This window comes from Eurosta solidaginis, chromosome 3, assembly GCF_040869045.1.
Source record: "Eurosta solidaginis isolate ZX-2024a chromosome 3, ASM4086904v1, whole genome shotgun sequence".
In the NCBI taxonomy this organism is placed as follows: Eukaryota; Metazoa; Arthropoda; class Insecta; order Diptera; family Tephritidae; genus Eurosta; species Eurosta solidaginis.
Genome location: NC_090321.1, coordinates 164,063,657 through 164,083,794, shown reverse-complemented (window position 1 = coordinate 164,083,794; position 20,138 = coordinate 164,063,657). Strand labels below are relative to the sequence as shown.

The following is a 20,138-nucleotide window of genomic DNA, read 5'->3' as shown; positions in this document are numbered from 1 at the left end:
AAAAATTTACCAATCCTTGTGAAATTTGGTAGGGGCATAGATTCTATGACTATAATTGTGTTCTGTAAAAATGGGTGAAATCGGTTGAATTCACGCCCAGTTTTTATACACAGTCGACCGTCTGTCCTTCCGCTCAGCCGCTAACACAATAACTTGAGCAAAAATCGATATATCTAAACTTAGTTCATGTACTTATCTGAACTCACTTTATCTTGGTATAAAAAATGGCCGAAATCCGACTATGACCACGCCTACTTTTTCGATATCGAAAATTACGAAAAAAGAAATAAATTACATAATTCTATACCAAATACAAAAAAAGGGATGAAACATGGTAATTGGATTGGTTTATTGAGGCAAAATATAACTTTAGAAAAAACATTGTAAAATGGGTGTGACACCTACCATATTAAGTAGAAGAAAATTAAAAAGCTCTGCAGGGCGAAATCAAAAGCCCTTGGAGTCTTGGCAGAAATACTGTGCGTGGTAATACATATATAAATAAATTAGCGGTACCCAACAGATGATGTTCTGGGTCACCCTGGTTCACCTTTTGGTCGATATCTCGAAAACGCCTTCACATATACAACTAAGGCCACTCCCTTTTAAAGCCCTCATTAATACCTTCCATTTGATACCCATATTGTACAAACACATTCTAGAGTCACCCCTGGCCCACCTTTATGGCGATATACCGAAAAGACGTCCACCCATAGAACAATGGCCCTCTCCCTTTTAAACTACTCTTTAATACCTCCCATTTGAATCCCTGTCATACAAACACATTTCAGGGTTACCCTGGGTTCATTTTCCTACATGGTGATTTTTGTCTCCAAAGCTCTCAGCTGAGTATATTATGTTCGGTTACACCCGAACTTAGCCTTCCTTACTTGTTTAATATGAGACTTTGCCTATCCTCAAATTGAGAAATTTCATTTTCTCAAACATGACCGGAACTCAATAAAATGGAGAAATAGAGGGTAGAATGTGATAACGTATAGGAGTATTACACAAAAAATTAGTATGGGTTGGTGGTACTGCGCTCAATATTTCTCAGCAATCGATTTACAAGATTTATTCCAGTGAGAGAGGCCACAACATGAGAATGTAATGGTTTATTAAATAAAAAAATTATATGTGTTGGTAATATTGTACTCATCAATAATTATAGAACGATACGAGTACTGAGTGAGTAGTCTCGATACTTTTCCAAAAAATACTCGAGTATTTCGTATTTGATGCTTTTTACCAAGTGCTGAGTGAAGTATCGATACTTTATCAAGTACCGGTGGTCTGAAGAGTTAGTTTCAAAAAACTACAGTCCGTTAGCACGAAAACCTAAGCAAAAGTTCACCAAATCAGGTACCCGAGCTTATGTAGCTCAACTAAAAATATCATCGATGATACACTTTTCACACAAGACGATTTTCGAATAGGTGTACAATTGTAAAAGGTGACTACAGTGATCGAAACTCATTTCTTAAGTACAATATCTTTGAAATGATTGATCGGATCAGCGACGTATGTGAACTAGTGACAAATAGGACTCGTTAGATCCATAACTTATTATAATTTTTATACTCAGTTGAGCAGAGCTCACAGAGTATATTAACTTTGATTGGATAAGCCCTTGGAGTCTTGGCAGAAATACTGTGCGTGGTAATACATATATAAATAAATTAGCGGTACCCGACAGATGATGTTCTGGATCACCCTGGTGCACATTTTGGTCGATATCTCGAAAACGCCTTCACATATACAACTAAGGGCCACTCCCTTTTAAAACCCTCATTAATACCTTTAATTTGATACCCATATCGTACAAACACATTCTAGAGTCACCCCTGGTCCACGTTTATGGCGATATCCCGAAAAGGCGTCCACCTGTAGAACTAAGGCCCACGCCCTTTTAAAATACTCATTAACATCTTTCCTTTGATACCCATATCGTACAAACAAATTCTAGAGTCACCCCTGGTCCACCTTTATGGCAATATCTGGAAAAGGCGTCCACCTATAGAACTAAGGCCCACGCCCTTATAAAATACTCATTAACACCTTTCATTTGATACCCATATCGTACAAACAAATTCTAGAGTCACCCCTGGTCCACCTTTATGGCGATATCCCGAAAAGGCGTCCACCTGTAGAACTAAGGCCCACGCCCTTTTAAAATACTCATTAACACCTTTCATTTGATACCCATATCGAACAAACAAATTCTAGAGTCACCCCTGGTCCACCTTTATGGCGATATCTCGAAAAGTCATCCACCTATAGAACTAAGGCCAACTCCCTTTTAAAATACTCATTAACATCTTTCCTTTGATACCCATATCGTACAAACAAATTCTAGAGTCACCCCTGGTCCACCTTTATGGCAATATCTGGAAAAGGCGTCCACCTATAGAACTAAGGCCCACGCCCTTATAAAATACTCATTAACACCTTTCATTTGATACCCATATCGCACAAACAAATTCTAGAGTCACCCCTGGTCCACCTTTATGGCGATATCCCTAAATGGCGTCCATCTATAGAACTATGGCCCACTTCCTCTTAAAATACTCTTTAATACCTGCCATTTGATACGCATGTCATACAATCACATTCCAGGGTTACCCTAGTTTCTTTTTACAACATGGTGATTTTCCCTTACTTTGTCTCCACAGCTCTCAACTGAGTATGTAATGTTCGGTTACACCCGAACTTAGCCTTCCTTACTTGTTGGAAATAGTTTCACAGTTGCATAGTTGTCGTTTGAGTGAAATTGGTTTTCAGTCACTGATCGTAAATACGGGCACTGCTCTCGCTGTTGACGATCAGGTTTGTATATGTGTAAAAAGCCGATTGTATACGTGCAGCCGAACATAATTCGTTGCATAGGCAAGCAAATTACTTTATCGGATTTATTTATGCAGATATAAGCATTGGCAAGCTGTGACCCGGATCTCCGTGGCCAGACATCTCAGAAGAAAATTTGTCGAGCGCCTTTTTCAAACATTTGAGAGTGTTTGCTGTGCTTCTTCTCGAGAATCGAGCTGTTGTTTCGAGAGCGAATAGCAAATTTCTCAAAACACGTGCCCTTGTTACGTTTTATGATTCATGATCGAAACTCACTTTTTAAATCACAATAGCTCTGAAATGGGCGATCGAATTAATGACATAATGACAACAAGCGACTAATAGTACTCGTTAGATACATAACATACTAAAATTTTTGCAAATAGTTTGATAGTTGCATAGTTATCGTTTGAGTGAAAATGGAATTTATTGATGTGTCTGAAATTAACTCTTCTTTCGCAAGTGAAAAGGCAAGGTCCATTCAATTTGGTTTATTCCATAAAAAAATAACTAATGGAATCATCCTCACAGTAAGACCCACTTGATAAATATAAAAATTAAAATAGTGACTGACGGCACCAAAGAAAGAATCAGTCCACTCGACCAAAGCTGGGTAAATTCAATTCCATAACATTCCTCAGTAATTGGAAAAAGGAATCAATTCTGTTCTGCACAGCAGAGGAATTGATTACATTTCAATTCCGCAAAAAAAATATCAATTGAAAAAAAAAATACTTTGCGCAATTCTAATTTCTTTCCCAGTACTTTCGAAAGCAATGGGAAATCTAATCGAAATTTTTTTCAATTATATTACAAGGAAAGCAAAAAGTACTTTCGAATTTCCCATTCAATTCCTCAAAGGAATGCGAAAGTAATTGAGAAACTACAAGTTTGGCCGTGTATAAGAACTTACTCCAGTTGATGTGGGTGACTTTTTAATTAAAAATTTTATCAGATTTTTCTTGTGAGTGGTAACTGAAGGCATTTGGAGACACCAATGAATATCAAATCATTATCCTCTTAAAGTTCCGGGCTAAGTAAGGGCACCTCCTTTCCTTCCTCCGCTATCGAAGGGTGGTGTCTATATGAAAAAAGCATACATTTTAATTTTATTTGATACATTCAGCTGGTATAACGTAAACACCATCAATATTCCGGAAATTTTTTTCTCGTATTCTTGATCTTTTGATAGCATCCACAGTTGCCTCCTCTGAACTATATTGTAGTAAATATTATGAGAGCAAACAATGACAAAGAGTCGTCCGTATCGAACCTCAGAAGCGTTTCAAGTGTAGTGTATGTAACTACGGTATAGCGGGACAAGCTGCAACTACATTTCTCAATGCCAAAAGTTTCTTTATATTTAAAACTTTACGTAAAATGATGCATCGTTTCGCCTCCTTGTTTGAAAAGTATAGTAGTCAGATATTCTTCTGTGCCTCATTATTTTTAAGTCGCAATATTTGCATTTCCACTTCCTCACAGTTCGAGGTTTGTCCTTGTACCTGGGCCATGCAAAACACCTTGGCGCTGAGGAAGTAAGCTACCTGAGGCACGTTTTCAAGCCTGCAAAACCGGCCAACGAAGGTGAGTCATAACGACCTGTATCACTCCCTTCATCAGTAGTGAAGACATTGGAAACCTTCCTGCTCCGTCAATACGGCGAATCTTCGCCTAGGCACTCATCAGCATGGTTTCTGCAAAATGCATTGCATTACCAGCGTTGTCAAAAGCTTTTGCCACAGTCAACCACGGCACTCTTCTCCAAGATATAGAAGGATCACCCTTTTCCCTTTGTACAAAAATATGAACTGCAAATTATCTGAACCTAGCCGAACAAATCTATTCTATACTATGGAGTTCTTGTTTGGTGGAAAGCCACACAAAAAACAACATACCTCAAAAAATTAGAGGGGGTATGCAGACTATCGATGCTTTGCATTACGGGAGCCCTGAAAACAACCCCGACGGCTGCACTGTATGCCATTCTGCACATTCCACCTGTAGACCTGGTAGCAAAGAACAAAGCATTAACGACCGCAACCAGGCTCGGTGCTTCGGGGCAGCTTGAGCGCCGACCATATGGCCATAGTAGTATAGCGTCCTCAGTCACAAGACGAACAGACTACATGATTCCCTACCTGCACTTTGAGGGAGATCTTAAGGCCACAATAGAGGTGGACGGTTGGCGCAAGGGTGCGCAAATGGCGGACGAGGCGATACATGTGTACACCGATGGTTCCAAAATAGTGGAAGGAGTAGGGTCTGCGGTATACTGCGCTGATCCGGAATTAAGCAGATCCTACAGGCTGCCGGATTACTGTAGCGTTTTCCAAGCGGAAATATTAGCCGTAACCAAAGCAGTAGAAACCCTGGAAGAGAATAGCTTAAGCTGCAACCGTGTTAACTTTTATATCGACAGTCAAGCAGCAATTAAGGCAATAATCTCGCATAGCACAGCATCTAAATGCGTGTTAGAGTGTAAGCAGTCTCTGGAGAGAATCGGGACAGGGAGAAGCATACATCTATATTGGGTCCCAGGGCATATGGGAATAGATGGGAATGAAAAAGCGGACGAATTAGCTAAAAAGGGCGCATCCCTTGAAGCTTGCTCCGTAGACGTCCCAATTAGATTGGGCGAGATTAAGCGAAGGCGAGAGGTGCACATGATCGACCAAGCAGAAAAGGCGTGGGTTCAAGCGCGGGGCTGTAAAGTGTCGAAGATTATGTGTAGGTCTTACAACCTTAGACTAACACAGTTGCTTCTATCATTAAAAAGAGAGGACTGTAGACTCATGACGGGTATTCTGACTGGACACTGCCTTCTGGCGTCACATGCCTTTAAATTAGGCTTGGTCAGTGATAGCAGGTGTAGGAAATGCGGGTTGGAGGAGGAAACGATCGAGCACGTTCTGTGCTCGTGCCCTGCACTTGCCAGGCTAAGACTCCAGCTATTAGGAGTGATACAGCTGTCAGATCTAGAAGCAGCAAGTGGCTTAAGTCCTAGGAAGCTTCTAGTATTTGCCAAGAGGACGGAGTTATTTTATAACATAGGTCCTGGTTTTTGATAGGGTTTTTCAGTTTGGTCGTTAAAACAAACTTCTGGTAACACTACGGACTCAATCAGTCTATGTGAGGTCCTCATGGACCGGCCAGTTCAACCTACCTACCTAGCCGAACAAATCCACGGCCACTGTGTTTTGCGACGTGGAATATTGGACGTTAACGTCGATGGTGTTGCGCTACCGATTTTCAGTCAATCAAAGATCTTAGGAGTAAAATTCGGTGACACTCTCACCTTAAAGGCGTATGCCATCGAAGTTGTATCTAAAGTACAAAGCCGCAACAAGTTCCTCAAGTCGCTTGTCAGCAGCACTTGGGGGCAAATATAAAGAAACGTTGCTAGCCATGTACAAAGCAATTGGCCGGCCGCTCAACAGAAAATCTAAACTACAATGATACAATCTTACCATACCCGTCCTCATATATGGCGATACGAAATGAATTGCCAGTCATAGAAAACAGTGCTTCCGTTTTACAAAAATTTTCTTATGGTCCAAGGACTTACTATGGCCTCATAAAATCGCGCTTGAATCGCAAACATTTTTTTACACTAAGAATTTTTCAATTACTTTGCAATTCCTTTGAGGAATGGGAAATTCTTAATTACTTTTGGCATTTCTGGTAATGTAATTGGAAAATCTCCAATTACATTTCCAATTCCTTTAGAAAGTACTGGGGCACAAATATTTTGTACCTTTTTTTGTATCTTCTTTTGAGGAATTGAAATGTAATCAATGCCTTTGCTTTGGAGGAAAGGAATTGATTACTTTCCTCAAGTACATGTAATGGGGAATTGATGGTAATTGAATACCTAAAGTAATCATTACTACCCAGCTCTGCACTCGACCTTTGGTAATCATGTCGCTATTGACAGAACTGTGAAGGACTTCCACTTTATGAAAACCAGAATTAAAAAGAAAGTCATTGGTACAAGTCTTGCTTTTGAATTGAAAAGTAAAGAAATAAAAATAACGTTCTATTAGTTTATCATCGCCAACTGCTTGTCATGGCAGAAATACGGTCAGGGATTGTAAAACCACTGCCGAGAGACGACCGAATTTAGAAAACCCTTTTTTTTAATTTCACTGCGGTTGTGGTACCGATCAGTTTTTTTACTACTTTATTAGTGAGAAAGTCTAAGTTTGGGTGAAACTGGGCAACTGATTATCTCGACAGAGCATTGGGCGTTTTCGATTGGTGTAATCAAATATTTTGTGAGAAAAGGCAATATCAAACCGAGGGTGGGAGATCTGCCACTCAGCCGTCGATAATAAGCGATTGAAACAGGTTCGACCGCGTAATTACCTGCACTTAATGCCGGTCGCATAATTTAACTTTTTCAAGATTCATGCACATACAAATACATGTACATAGCTTCTCTATCCATACGTACATATATAGTGAACAATTTTTAAATTCTATTTGCAGCGAGGATGATATTAAGGAAAATTTGCTTCATGGCTCGGAATCCAGTTTCATGGTTCCAGTGCAGACGATACGAGAAGGGCTACCTCGACCACGTAGCGGTGAATTTCGTGCACTTTTCGAAGGCAATACTCCATGACACTGAAGCCTGGGGCAAATAGGTATACAGCAAGAACAAAATGTGCAATTGCAAATATTGCATGCACAATATCGAGGGCAAGAACAACGAGCAACAATATGAGAAAAAAACGTAAAACTGATAAACGGTATGATATACCAAACAAAATATCGTAGGGTTTGTACGTATTTTTACATACACATAAATGCAACCATACTACGAGTATATGACCCCACAAATACACATACACTTAAACATATTGTAAACCGTAGCCGTAGCATATATGGGCACTTTGCACTGCTGTTAAAAATGCGCTCAAATTATTTTTATATGCATTAGAATTGCAAAAGAAATGCAATGCTATTATACGTACCTATAACTTATGTATTCTAATGTAAATTTGAATGAAAATGCATTTAAATTTCAAAATAAATGAGCGTGGAAGTGCTTACAAATTAAATTTAGATGCATTTTTCATAGTAGTGCTAAGTGCCCATCTATGGTGCGTACTCGTTTTGAAGCAAACTACTCGTAATGTCCTCAGCAATTAATCATAATTTCAGCTCCGCTAACTGTGATGACTTTAATAATAAGAATCGAAATTTGAAAACTGGTGAACTAACTCTTAACTACATTCATTTATACATAGATACATACCAAAATTCATGCATAAACGCATAAAAAACAACAAGAACAAACTAACTTAATGCATATTAGATCGAGTATAAAATCCATGATAATTATAATTAAATAAATATGTAGTGAAAAAAATTATAAAAAGAAAAATACGTGTATACATACAATATATGTATGTATATAAACATCTATATATATATATATATATATATATATATATATATATATGTATTATAGAAAAAAAATCACTCGCTAGTGTAAAGTTTAATTAAGCATAAAAACGACGACGATGGCGGCTCGAAGAGACTTCAAAGTACACACTATATAGACCGGAAGCTGGAGAAAGTTGAAAATGAAAATCGTGAGCACCGTATTCTGTTAACGGCTTTCTCGAACTTTGAAGTGCTTGCAAATGAGGTTTCTGAATGTGGTCAAAGGGTTCTCCGTTACATGTTTTTTATAAAGGAGCGTCCTTTCAAAAATCATGTAAATAGACTAAAATGGAACTAACAAATAGCATGGAAATTTTTCCTAGAGTCCAATTAGGATCTACGAATATTTTTATTAAGCCTACTATTTAATAACTTAAGCTATGAAGATATTTCTTCCGTTTAAATGCGCTTTTAATTTGCAACTGACGTGTGCAGTATTCTAAAAACAAGTTACACACACAATCCGTACTTAAATTGAATATTCCGATATAGGTCTTTCGGAAATTTTTTCGACTTCTACAAATACTTAAGAAAGTTGATACAGTACATACATGTGTTTGTGTAAATTGATTTGACAGCTTCAAAATGTCATCTTACCTAGAAAATTATGGCCCATTTACTGTAAACAATTGAGAGCAGGGGCTAAATTCAGTATTAACATTAAACAAAAGTATGTAATTCAAGTCTTCCACTTCCAGAATCTAGACCAGGTTTTAATGCACGTGTCTGAATGATACTAAACTTTGGACCATAACTGAAGCCATATGAAGCAATGTGTCAATGCAGTACATTTTCATGGAGCAATATAGGAAATATTTGGCGCGGTATAAATCCGAGAAGATAACGATGAATTTTCGCAGAAATAATACACTCGGAGTACAAAAGACAAAAAAAATGGTTTGTATATTTGACCAGACCCATCTATTGACATATATTCGATGTAATGGTAAATTCGTAAAACAGCCAAGAAGAAATCTGGTTTACCTCTTGCTGAGTTCATGGGGAGAAGCCCAAGTAAAGTAATTAAAAAATCGAAAAATGAAAGAAACGGTGGTACTGTGGAATAGTGTATTGAGATACGCCAGTTAAAGTTGACTAGAGTTTAACTCTACCACCTATGTTGCTTAAGCTGGCCAACTCTAGTCAACTTTATATAGAGTTTAAACTCGCATCGATATCCCCGGCCTAAGTGTTAGGCATGCATTAAAAATGTCTCCCTGTTGCCGCGTCACAATGAACTTTTCATATAAATGCTTTCAACGCAATCTGATGCATGATGAGTATATTGCACGGAGATTGCATGGAGAACAGCAGATCGAGCGACACTAGCGCCATCTGACGAACAACAGTTGAAAATTTTCAACTTTTGCTCCATGTAAAGCATAAGAAGAAGAATTCGACATTTGCGTTGCCCTTCAAAAAACGCGAGTACTCTATAAATAATGTAAGGAATACTCTTTTGGGAGTATAGGACTGCTCCAAATCTAATCTGTATTCATACAAAAAATGTGCTCCAATTAAAATTGCGATGTCCTAGGAGAGGAGTAGGTGATCCCACTCTCGCTTTGTTTGTGAGTATTCCATAGAGTACATAGGTGAGAGTATCTCCAAAGTACTTTCACTGTAGTACTCCATGGAGCACCCACAGAGGATCATATGCCAAAGTACTAAAGAGGAATTGTGTCGGAAAGAATTATCGAAGTGAATTTAATTTAAAATGAAAGTAAATGAAGAGGGGCAATACAACTTTTATATTTTATACTACGAATATTCTTATGTTATTTACATTTGCGTGAATAAAGAAACTAATATAATACGCATACGCATACGTGAATAAAGAAACTAATATAATACGCATACGCATACGTGAATAAGGAAACTAATATAATATGTATACATAAAACCAGTGCGCTGTTGCATTTTATCAGAGTTGCCAAAGTAAAATTTTATTATCAGTTATTTGTATGCAATATTTTACTTTTGGTAACTCTGTTCGATCGTCGTCGTGTCGTGATCACTGTCGTTAAAAAACGAGCAATGATCGGCTGATGGTGGTCCGCAAACGCATTGCAAAGGAGTATTGTTAGAGTACTCCAACATGAAGAAAATGGAACACGTAATCCAGCAATTTTTGCAGGGTGGCTCTGAGTGCTTTCACACTTGCCAGCGAAATTATTTTTCCACTCTTTGTTACTTTTCCACCGTTATTCAGAATTTAAAACTGCATTTTAACAAAAGAATAAGAGACAAAATATGTTAGCAAGTATTTTTCCTGTATAGTGAGAATGTTTATAACAGTACTTCGCAAAATTTTTTATGTAAAGGGACAAGTCGAAATAAGTTCCACCTACATTTATGAAAAAGTTCATTTAGACGCGGCCATGTTTCTTTTATTTTCAAGCTTCTCTAATGCTCCAAAAGCGCAAGGCAACAATTCAGCAAATATATATACAAAGGATGCATCGTCAGTTTCACATTAATGAAGAAATTTCAATCGTTTCCATTGAAACACTTGCGAATGTTATTGTTAATGTAGTTTTCGAAATACATTTTATTTGTTTTTAACCGAAACGAAATTATGTCGTTTATACTGAAACGTTAATAGCAACGTTAAACTTAAACACGAAGTGTGCCCTGCAAAAATCGTTGGATCATGTGGTCCGATGGAGTACTTCCCATTATACTCCACTGTAATGCAGCAATGGACCAACTCATGTTTCTACACGAACATCCCTGCAAAAATTGTTGGATCATGTGGTCCACTTATTTCATACTGGAGTACTTGCCATTCTACTCCACTGTAATGCTGCAATGAACCAACTCATGTTTCTACACGAACATATTGTAAGCCGATCATTGCTCGTTTTTAACGATTGTAATCACTACACGATGTTTATGGGCTGTGGGTACTCCATGGATTACTCTGATGTAATGCGGAACTGGAGTATATGATCCAGTCCTAAGTCATTGCAATGTTAATTGGACCATATTTTTTGTATGAATTGTGGTTAATTTTGGAGCACTCGGTTGGTCCATAGCGAGTACTCCATACATGCATGCATGGAGTACTCGCAATTTTTGCAGGGATATTGAAAGCCCATGGCGGAACGATACAAGGTGGCAGCATGGGACCGCTGATTATAAACTTTTTTATTTGATTTGATACATCAACTTCCGGCGCAGTACGATTTTGACAATTGTCCATCGAATTTACAAATACAAAGTACATGGAATTTTTATTTATGTTTGTAGGTATGTCACCATGCTGCCACCTTGTATCGTTCCGCCATGTTGTAAGCCGATCACCGCTCGTTTTTAACGATTGTAAACACTACACAATGTTTATTGGACTGTGGGTACTCCATGTATTACTCTGATGTAATGCGGAGCTGGAGTATATGGTCCAGTCCTAGGACATCGCAATGGTAATTGGACCATATTTTTTGTATGAATTCAAATTCAAATTCAAATTTATTAGTTGAAAAAAATGGTTGTGACAGTAAGACGGAGTCTTTTATAGCACATCGTCCGTTTTATAAATACAATATAATTACCATAAAATTAAATTCGAGTTTAAAATTAACAATAAAACGATTTTCTTATAATTCAGATTAATGTTAAAACTAAATTTAATGTTAAACCTTAAATACACAAGACTAAAGAGTAGAGCCATTTAAATATGGTAGGAAAAAAGAAATAACAGAGGTAGCAAGTGAAAGAGATGCAGTCATGCAATTATGTTGAAATCACAATATTCACACTGAACTGAAGTAATCATGGATCACCTTTTTGTAATTGCTCCTACTCAAAGCACCCTTGAGAAAATCAGGTACAGAGTTCCAAAGCCTTGCAGCATTTACAAAAAATAGCTTCGATGAGGCCAGATAGTAATGTTTGGGGATTATCAGATTGCGGTGCCTACAAGACTTTGGGAATTTAAGCTTTTCATAAAGATATTGAGGGGTTTTGAACTCGATGAGCTTGAACATATAAATACAGTTTCGCGCCTCAATGTACTCAAAAATACTGCATCCTAGTATTTCGCGCTTAAATAGAGAGATGTGATCATATTTCCTTAGGCCGTAGACATAACGCGTGATATTGTTGAACGCAACATCAATTTTGTGGTACGAGGCAGAATCAAACTGACTATAGACTAGCTCTGAGTACGTTATGTGTGCGGCTATAAGCTGAACAGCTAGCTTTTTTCTTGACTCTTTTCTTTTCTTGAGTAAACGAGGCAGACATTCTCAATCTACATAAAACCGAATAAACATTACTCACGACTTTATTAACGTGGTCAATACAGTTTAATTTAGAATTTATCACAAAACCCAAATTCTTAAACGAAAGAACGCTATTGCCAAATAACAATTTAGGAATATCTTCAACGTGCACAACACTGTTTCAAATGGGCAACACATTGGACTTTTGAGCATTTAGACAGAGACAGTTTTCAAACGCCCATTTCGAAATTGCAGACAAATCACTATTAATTTTAAAACACAAATCCTCGACGAGACCAACACGGCTAAAAAGACTAAACAGGAGAGGGCCTAGTACAGAGCCTTGTGTTACACCCGAGGAAACAGTACATAGTTTTGATGCAGAGCCTTTGAATAACACTCTCTGGATCCTTCTCGCCAAATAACTAGCCATAAGCTTTACAGAACTGTCAGGGAATCCAAAATAGGACTCAAGCTTCTTGCATAGGAGACTATGGCTGACTGAGTCAAATGCCTTAGAGAAATCAAGGAGACAGGAGAGTAAGGTCACTATTATCACATTTTATTCTTATATCGTCGACTATTTTTAGTATTGCTGTAGAGCAACTATGCTTGGATCTAAACCCTGATGGGACTGGATTTAAAAGATGGTGATCTAGGACATGTTTTGAAATTTGAGCAGCCATCAAGGACTCACACACTTTTGCAAAAGCAGATAAGATGGTAATAGGCCTATAATTAGTAAGCTCGACTGCATTATTTATTTTGGCGACGGGAATAATCAATGCCTTTTTCCATTACTTTGGAAAACATGACGTTGTGAAGCAGTTGTTAATTATATGTGTGAGAGTTCCTAAAACATATGGTAGCACTAGTTTCACGAACTTCAAACATATTCCATCTTCACCAATTGCATTGGACTTAATTGCCATAAGTGATTTTAGAACCTCTTCCTCCGACACTGCCCTAAACTCAAAGTTATTCTCCGGTGAAAAATTTCTAGTTATATGATGACCCGGCGGTTGCCTGAGCTAACAAAATAATCATTAAGGGTATCTGGGTCACCTGACACTCAGATTGCTGCTTACCGTGTATATTTAGATTTTTCAAATTGCGCCATAAGTCTTTTGAAGGTAGCGACGGGTTTAGCTTATAATCGCAGTACATCTGTTTCGATTTTCTGGTAATAACAGTGGCTTTATTCCGGGCAGTTTTATACTGCGACCAGGCAAACTCGGTTTTGCTCCTCTTCCACTTGGAGTAAAGCTCGTTACGATCTCACTTTGCCGTTATACCAAGGAACAGAGTTAGCTTTAACACTCACTTTTTTTAGAGGGACGTGTGTATCATAAAGTTTACCAAGAGTTTTATTCAAAAAGTTTAGCTTCGCATCCACCGTAGCAATACTCCAACACGCGGTCCAGTCGACATTAGACAAATCTCAAAACAACGAGCGTACATTTATAGACTTAAAATCACGATATACAGTAGTAAGAGTATCAACAGGGCAATTAACATCCAGTGTACAAAAAACTAAGTCATGGTCCGAAATAAAGCTAATTTGGTCAAACTTAAGAACATGGTTCGAACTTGACATGATAAAGAGATCTAACAAGCTCTGAGTCGTATTTTGGGAATATCTTGTTGGTAAATATGTGTTTACGATGGTGAAACCTGCAGCTGAGACATGATCAAGCCATTTATTGGTCTATGAGTCATCAACAAGCATATTAACATTGAAGTCACCATATATAACGTAACGCTCATAGTCAATCAAAAATGGGAATAACTCGGCAAAAAAGGAGACTAACAGAAAACACTTATGGGGGTTATATACACAGGATACTAGTACTTTATTCGAGTTATATGAGATTTCAGCAATAATAAACTCCATATCATTGTGTTCTGATTCCACTCGCAAATTATATAATGCATGTTATTATTTACGCACTCATGTCCCAATGACAGCATTCACCTCAGCTATGCTGCTTACCAATTTCGCCTCTTCACCTGCTTTATGCCGAACAAAAACTTTGCCACGAATTGAGAACGCCGACGCTAACTTTTTCGGCCGCCTAAGCACAGAGGCATGTGTCATCACCGCTCGCAGTTGTTTTGGTAAGCTTGCAAAAACGCTGATCCATAACCCGGCAAATCAACATCAGAGAGCGCAAGCGATCTCTTTTTTGACTTGCAGAACACAGCGATAGATTTCAGAAGTTGATTTCGGTCAGGTGCAGAAAACAATTTCACAACGATGGGTGAATTGTGTGTTTTCTGTTGTTTATTACCCACTCCCTTTCGCAGTCGAAACACATCTCGTAGTGGTGGTGCTTTGTGCTCAGCCACACAACAAATTTTCGAGAAAAACTCAGGTAAACACTCGTTAGCAGTTTGTGGAATGCCAGTAATAATTAAATCAGATGCAACAGCACTACTTTCAAGAGCATTGAGCTGGGCCTGAGCTTCGATAAGTTCATTACGCAGCATTAGAACATCAGAGCACGCGTTCTCAACTGCAGTCACTCTCCTCTCAATTGCCGCGAAAGACATTTTCAGGTTAGCCGTTTCAGCAGCTAACTCACCGAGTTTTTGCATAATGCGCTCTTCAGTCTTCCCCATTACAGCTGTCAACTCTTTAACTATAGAGTCTCTCAGCTCTTCCAATTCCTTTTTAAGCACATTCGATGATGGTGTGAGAAGGGTTTTAGGGGGAGATGACTGTCCTCTTGCTGGATTTTTCCGCAACATTGCTGTTGGTTTCATAAATTATTTTTTGTATTATTCAAGTTTATTCGACAATTGGCTGGAACAGGTAAACTGGTACAAACAAATTAATACCACAAACAGTTCGCAGCACACGCGCACACCTACAACACAAACGATGTGGACAATAGTCGAGGTATTTCTGAGGAAATATACAATTATATGAGAGCGCTTAAAAAACACGTCCTACTCAGTTGACATTTGATATATGTGAATTGTGGTTAATTTTGGAGCAGTCGGTTGTTCCATAGCGAGTACCCCCATGCACTGCTCCAAAATTGACCACAATTCATACAAAAAATATGGTCCAATTACCATTGCGATGTCCTAGGACTGGACCATTTATTCCAGCTCCGCATTACATCAGAGTAAGCCATGGAGTACTCCAATACGACACAAGTGGACCACATGATCCAAAGATTTTTGTAGGGCAAGGCCATTGCACGCGTTCGGTTGTGTGTAAGTGAAAACAGGGTTAACGCTGTAAATACACTGGCGGGTGACGACGATATACCGCGACGGGCGCTGACATTTCTCATATTACGCGCAGATATTTCGTCTTCTCAAAACACAATGCCGGGCGAAATTTTCTGACACTTTTTATTCAGAGCGGCAGAAATAAAGATGAAAATAACTAAAACTTTTTTAATTCTTTGCTTTAGCACTTGACTGCCAAACACACGTTTGGTTCTCACGAATCTTAATCCAGAGGACGAACATTAATATTACAACCCTTTAATTTAAAAAAACAGTTTACATATATACGGTGCACGTTACGTACCTTTCCATAAGCTTGCATGAGCTAAATATGTATATCGCGTGTCGTTTTTGGATCGGAGTTGCTCGCTTTTTTTTTTGTGAATACATATTGACCGAAGCAAAAGTTGATTGGCGGCTGCCGTGGTGTGATGGTAGCGTACTCTGCCTACCACACCGAAGATCCTGGGTTCACGCCCCGGGCAACATCAAAATTTTAGAATTAAGTTTTTCAAGTAAAAGAAAATTTTTCTAAGCGGGGTCTTAAGCACTCCGAGTGTATTTCTGATTCTCAGTGAAAATTCATCTGCCTTGCCGTTCGGAGTCGGCATAAAACAAGTAGATCCCGTCCCACCAATTTTTAGGAAAAATTAAAAGGAGCGCGACGCAAATTGGAAGAAGTTATCGCCGCTTATATTTATTTTTTATTTATTTTTTAAAGATAGCGAAGCCAAAGGCTTCAGTTTGACTTTAAAATTATTTAGCAGAGTGTGCCTATGCAATTTTATTAAATACCTTTTGGTGGAGTGTTTAATTTCTGATAAGATTGTGAAGCTTATTGCTATAAATTGAAATCTTCTAGGAAAAGTTTGGTAATTCCAATATATTTTGACTTGGCAAATGTATTATTTTTCCAGCTTGTAATTATGGTTTGTGGTTAAGCAAACGGTGCGCAATCAGCCTGCTTTATATCGCGTATTGTGCGAAAGACTGCAGCCCATAGTCGATGAAGTCTACCATCGAACAGATCTCCACGATGCGCCAGATCCTGAAAATGGCCCATGATAAGGAAATCGAGATTCACGATATTTTTTTCGACTTCAAAACAGCCTTTGAGAGCACGAAAAGAAGTGTATGCTGCTGTGTCTGAATTTAAGTTCCCTGTAAAGTAGATAAGGCTCTACCAAATAAAGTTGAGCACCATCACCAGCTCCGTAAGGACTTCTCCGAGACATTCGAAACCAAACGAGGGTCCAGACAAGGCGACTCCCTATCGCGCAGCTTCTTTAACATATTCTGGCGAAGATAATCTAGCAGCCGAGCTAAACCGTGACGGCACAATCTATTATAAGAGCGTACAATTACTAGCGTATGCTGATTATATTAATGTTATTGGCTCTAACAAACGCGCTGTGAGTTCTACCTCTCTGTATTTGATAAAGATGCAAAAAAAGTGGATCTTGTAGTAAATGAGAACAAGACAAAGTACTTGTTTTCATCCAAGAAAGAATCGTCACATTCGCCCCTTAGCAGCCATCATCGAGCATACAGACTGTGAAGGATTTTGTCTATTTGGGAAACATCATTAACGGCAAAAACAATGTCAGCTTAGAAATCAAACGGAGAATAACTCTTGCCAACAAGTCCTGCTTTAGACTTAGTAAGCAATTTAGTAAAGTCCTCTCACGCTCCATAAGTCGCTCATCTAACCTGTCCTGAAAGAACATGAAATGACTCTTTGAGCGTTCGAGAGAAAACTTCTCCGGAAAACTTACGGCCCTGTTCGTGATGGTGACGATGAGGAGGTATTATGATGAGCTGCATGAGCGTTACACAGACATGAGGACAGTGCATTGTATTTAAACCCAAGTGCTTCACTGGCTAAGTCATGTAATGCGATTGGACGAAGACAGTCCGGTCGATAAAGTATTTTAGTGGAGACAGCAGTTTGGAAGCAGAGAGTTCGGGGGACCGAAACAGCGATAAATGGCGGGGCTTCTTACGAAACGGCCAAAATCCTTTAGGCGGTTAAGCGCCAATTAATAAATGAATGTAAATATTTTATTGCATTTATAATTTGCTGTCGGACTTAAAGTAAATATTTATGGGATAACGAATGGAAAAGAGTTGGTAAATATAGGGCAATTTGGTTCATAAGTATGTCTGTAAATGCTACCAAGTAAAAGCGATCCAGGTAGATATCAGGATTACAACGCTGTTGTTGCTTTTGTGTATTAACTTATTATAGGATCTGGAATGCATTAGAACTCAGCTTTAACACTTGAATATTAAAAACAAAAAACATTTTTCTAGAGTATCGTTGGCTAAAAATAGCCAAATAGCCGAAAGACAGGGCAGAGAAGAAAAAGTGATGTATGGCACTAAATTGCTGATTTGAAGAAGTCCAAAATGCAGATATCAGAAAAATGTCAAAATATTTTGATTTCAGACTCGGATTCTAAGAAGATATTCTAAAAATTAATTTGCCAAAACCATATTTAAGACAATTTACTTAGTTTTTTAAATATGGGATCGTGTCACTTTTTCAAAAAAAAAAAAAAAAAAAAAAAAAACGTGTACAAGAGAGCATTCTGGCAATATCTGGAATCATAATGTGACTCCCCAGTGATCAAAACCATTAACGGAATGCAGTGCTTACAATTTTCACTCCCCTTGGCAGGTATATACTACAAAAGGTTAATTAAAAAAAAAATCCAATAACACATTAGAACAAATTAGTAGGATATACATAGAGAAAAAACTGCATTAAATAAATACCATACCAACAATAACAAAAATGCAATTTTATTAGAAACACGCTGTATTGCAAATAAAAGAAAAAACATTGCGATTATGTATTATTACAGTTAATGCCGTGGCAAAAGTAAAATTAGTTTAAATAATTTACACAATGGAATATATAGTAGATTTATCGTAACCTGAGCAAGCAAACAAAAAGTAAACAAAAACGAAAATAAAACAAAGAAAACTCATAAACAACAAAAACCCAAAACTAAACAAAATTCACACCTTAAATGGGATGGACTTGCGTCATGCATAGCAAACACAACAACAATACTACCTACCTACATATAAACATACAAACAAACAGACATACCAACTATAAAAACCAACCAAAGTAAGTAACATAAATACATACACCTATACATGTACATACAAACAGACGCAAATTGAATTGTTATATAATGAAGCGTGATTGACGATGATAATGAAGATATGAAAGCACATATGCATACACACATGCATACTAACTTAAATATGTATATACGTACATATGTTGAAAAACGTCGTTTAAAACGACAAAAAATAGACAAAGAAACAAATTAATGAGTATCTTAGTATTTTATTACACGTAAACTAATAAAAACCAGAAGGACAACGTTTGCCTTGAAAGGATAAATGGGGGGACTCATGAAAGCATATAAAATTATAAGGTGTAAAATTATATCCATTTAGATACGCTGTTATATGAACGCATCTAGTAACACTCTTGATAAACTTGATTGTATATCAGCTGTATTATTGCCGAACAACATTTTTTTGATTGTTATACAAATTAAAAAATGCCAAGACTAAGTGAAAAATCAAAACTAAAATGCATTTACTTGCTGATGTTGGAGATTTCTGATGAAAATGCCTGCTGTAATGTCTGCAAGGTTGCATTCCTTTGAGTTTACCGCGTTTACACAATGAAATGTGCGCGTAAATTTATACAAATTGTATAATTATTTTTCATACAAAATTTGACAGCTTGTTTACGCACTACATAAATTTATACGTTTACACACTTTATAAGGCATTTATACGGTCACATGAGTCCCCCTAATGTTTTATTTAATTCATGGAGTTCTTTTAATTTACACAAGTACAAATAAAGTTTGCTTGGCAATCTTAAGACATTCAGCGCCGCCGTTGCGTATACGTAACGATAGGATGAGTGAGTATACTAAAATAAACAGAGGGTCCCTACATACGTTGGTCAAACGTCCAGCAATGTTCTTGATGTTACATTGAGCTCTGAACGTCATATATCAAGGTATGATATACCAACCATGCGTATATCAGCTTCAGCATCCCCCTAAAGAGGGTAGAGAAGGGAGAAATCTTAGGTCAACGAACGGGACGAAATTTCATATTCATGTAGAAACCAAACTGGGATAAGAGAAATAGGTTGGCAATGTAGAGGAAGTGGAAGATTCCAGTGACTTCCTAACAAAGACTTTTATGACTGCGTATAACAGAGTTCGCCCTCCAAGAACCTTCAGAGGAAAAGCAAAGCAGCCATGGTGGAGCAATGAGCTGAGTCTTCTTAGAAGACAGGTAAAAGAAGCGTGCGGGACGAGTATAGGG

General features: G+C 37.8%; 1 protein-coding gene across 10 annotated transcripts in view; it reads left to right on the top strand.

The window, feature by feature from the left end:
• The window catches only part of Ih (hyperpolarization activated cyclic nucleotide gated potassium channel Ih), a 205,384-nt gene extending 186,196 nt beyond the window's left edge, over window positions 1-19,188 (top strand). For all 10 annotated transcript variants that reach the window (XM_067773685.1, XM_067773684.1, XM_067773693.1 and 7 more), the window contains one exon: window positions 7,336-19,188. In XM_067773685.1, coding sequence (XP_067629786.1) covers window positions 7,336-7,471 — 136 coding nt within the window. In that variant the 3' untranslated portion in view covers window positions 7,472-19,188. The remainder of the gene's footprint in view (window positions 1-7,335) is intronic.
• Window positions 19,189-20,138: the final 950 nt, after the last annotated feature.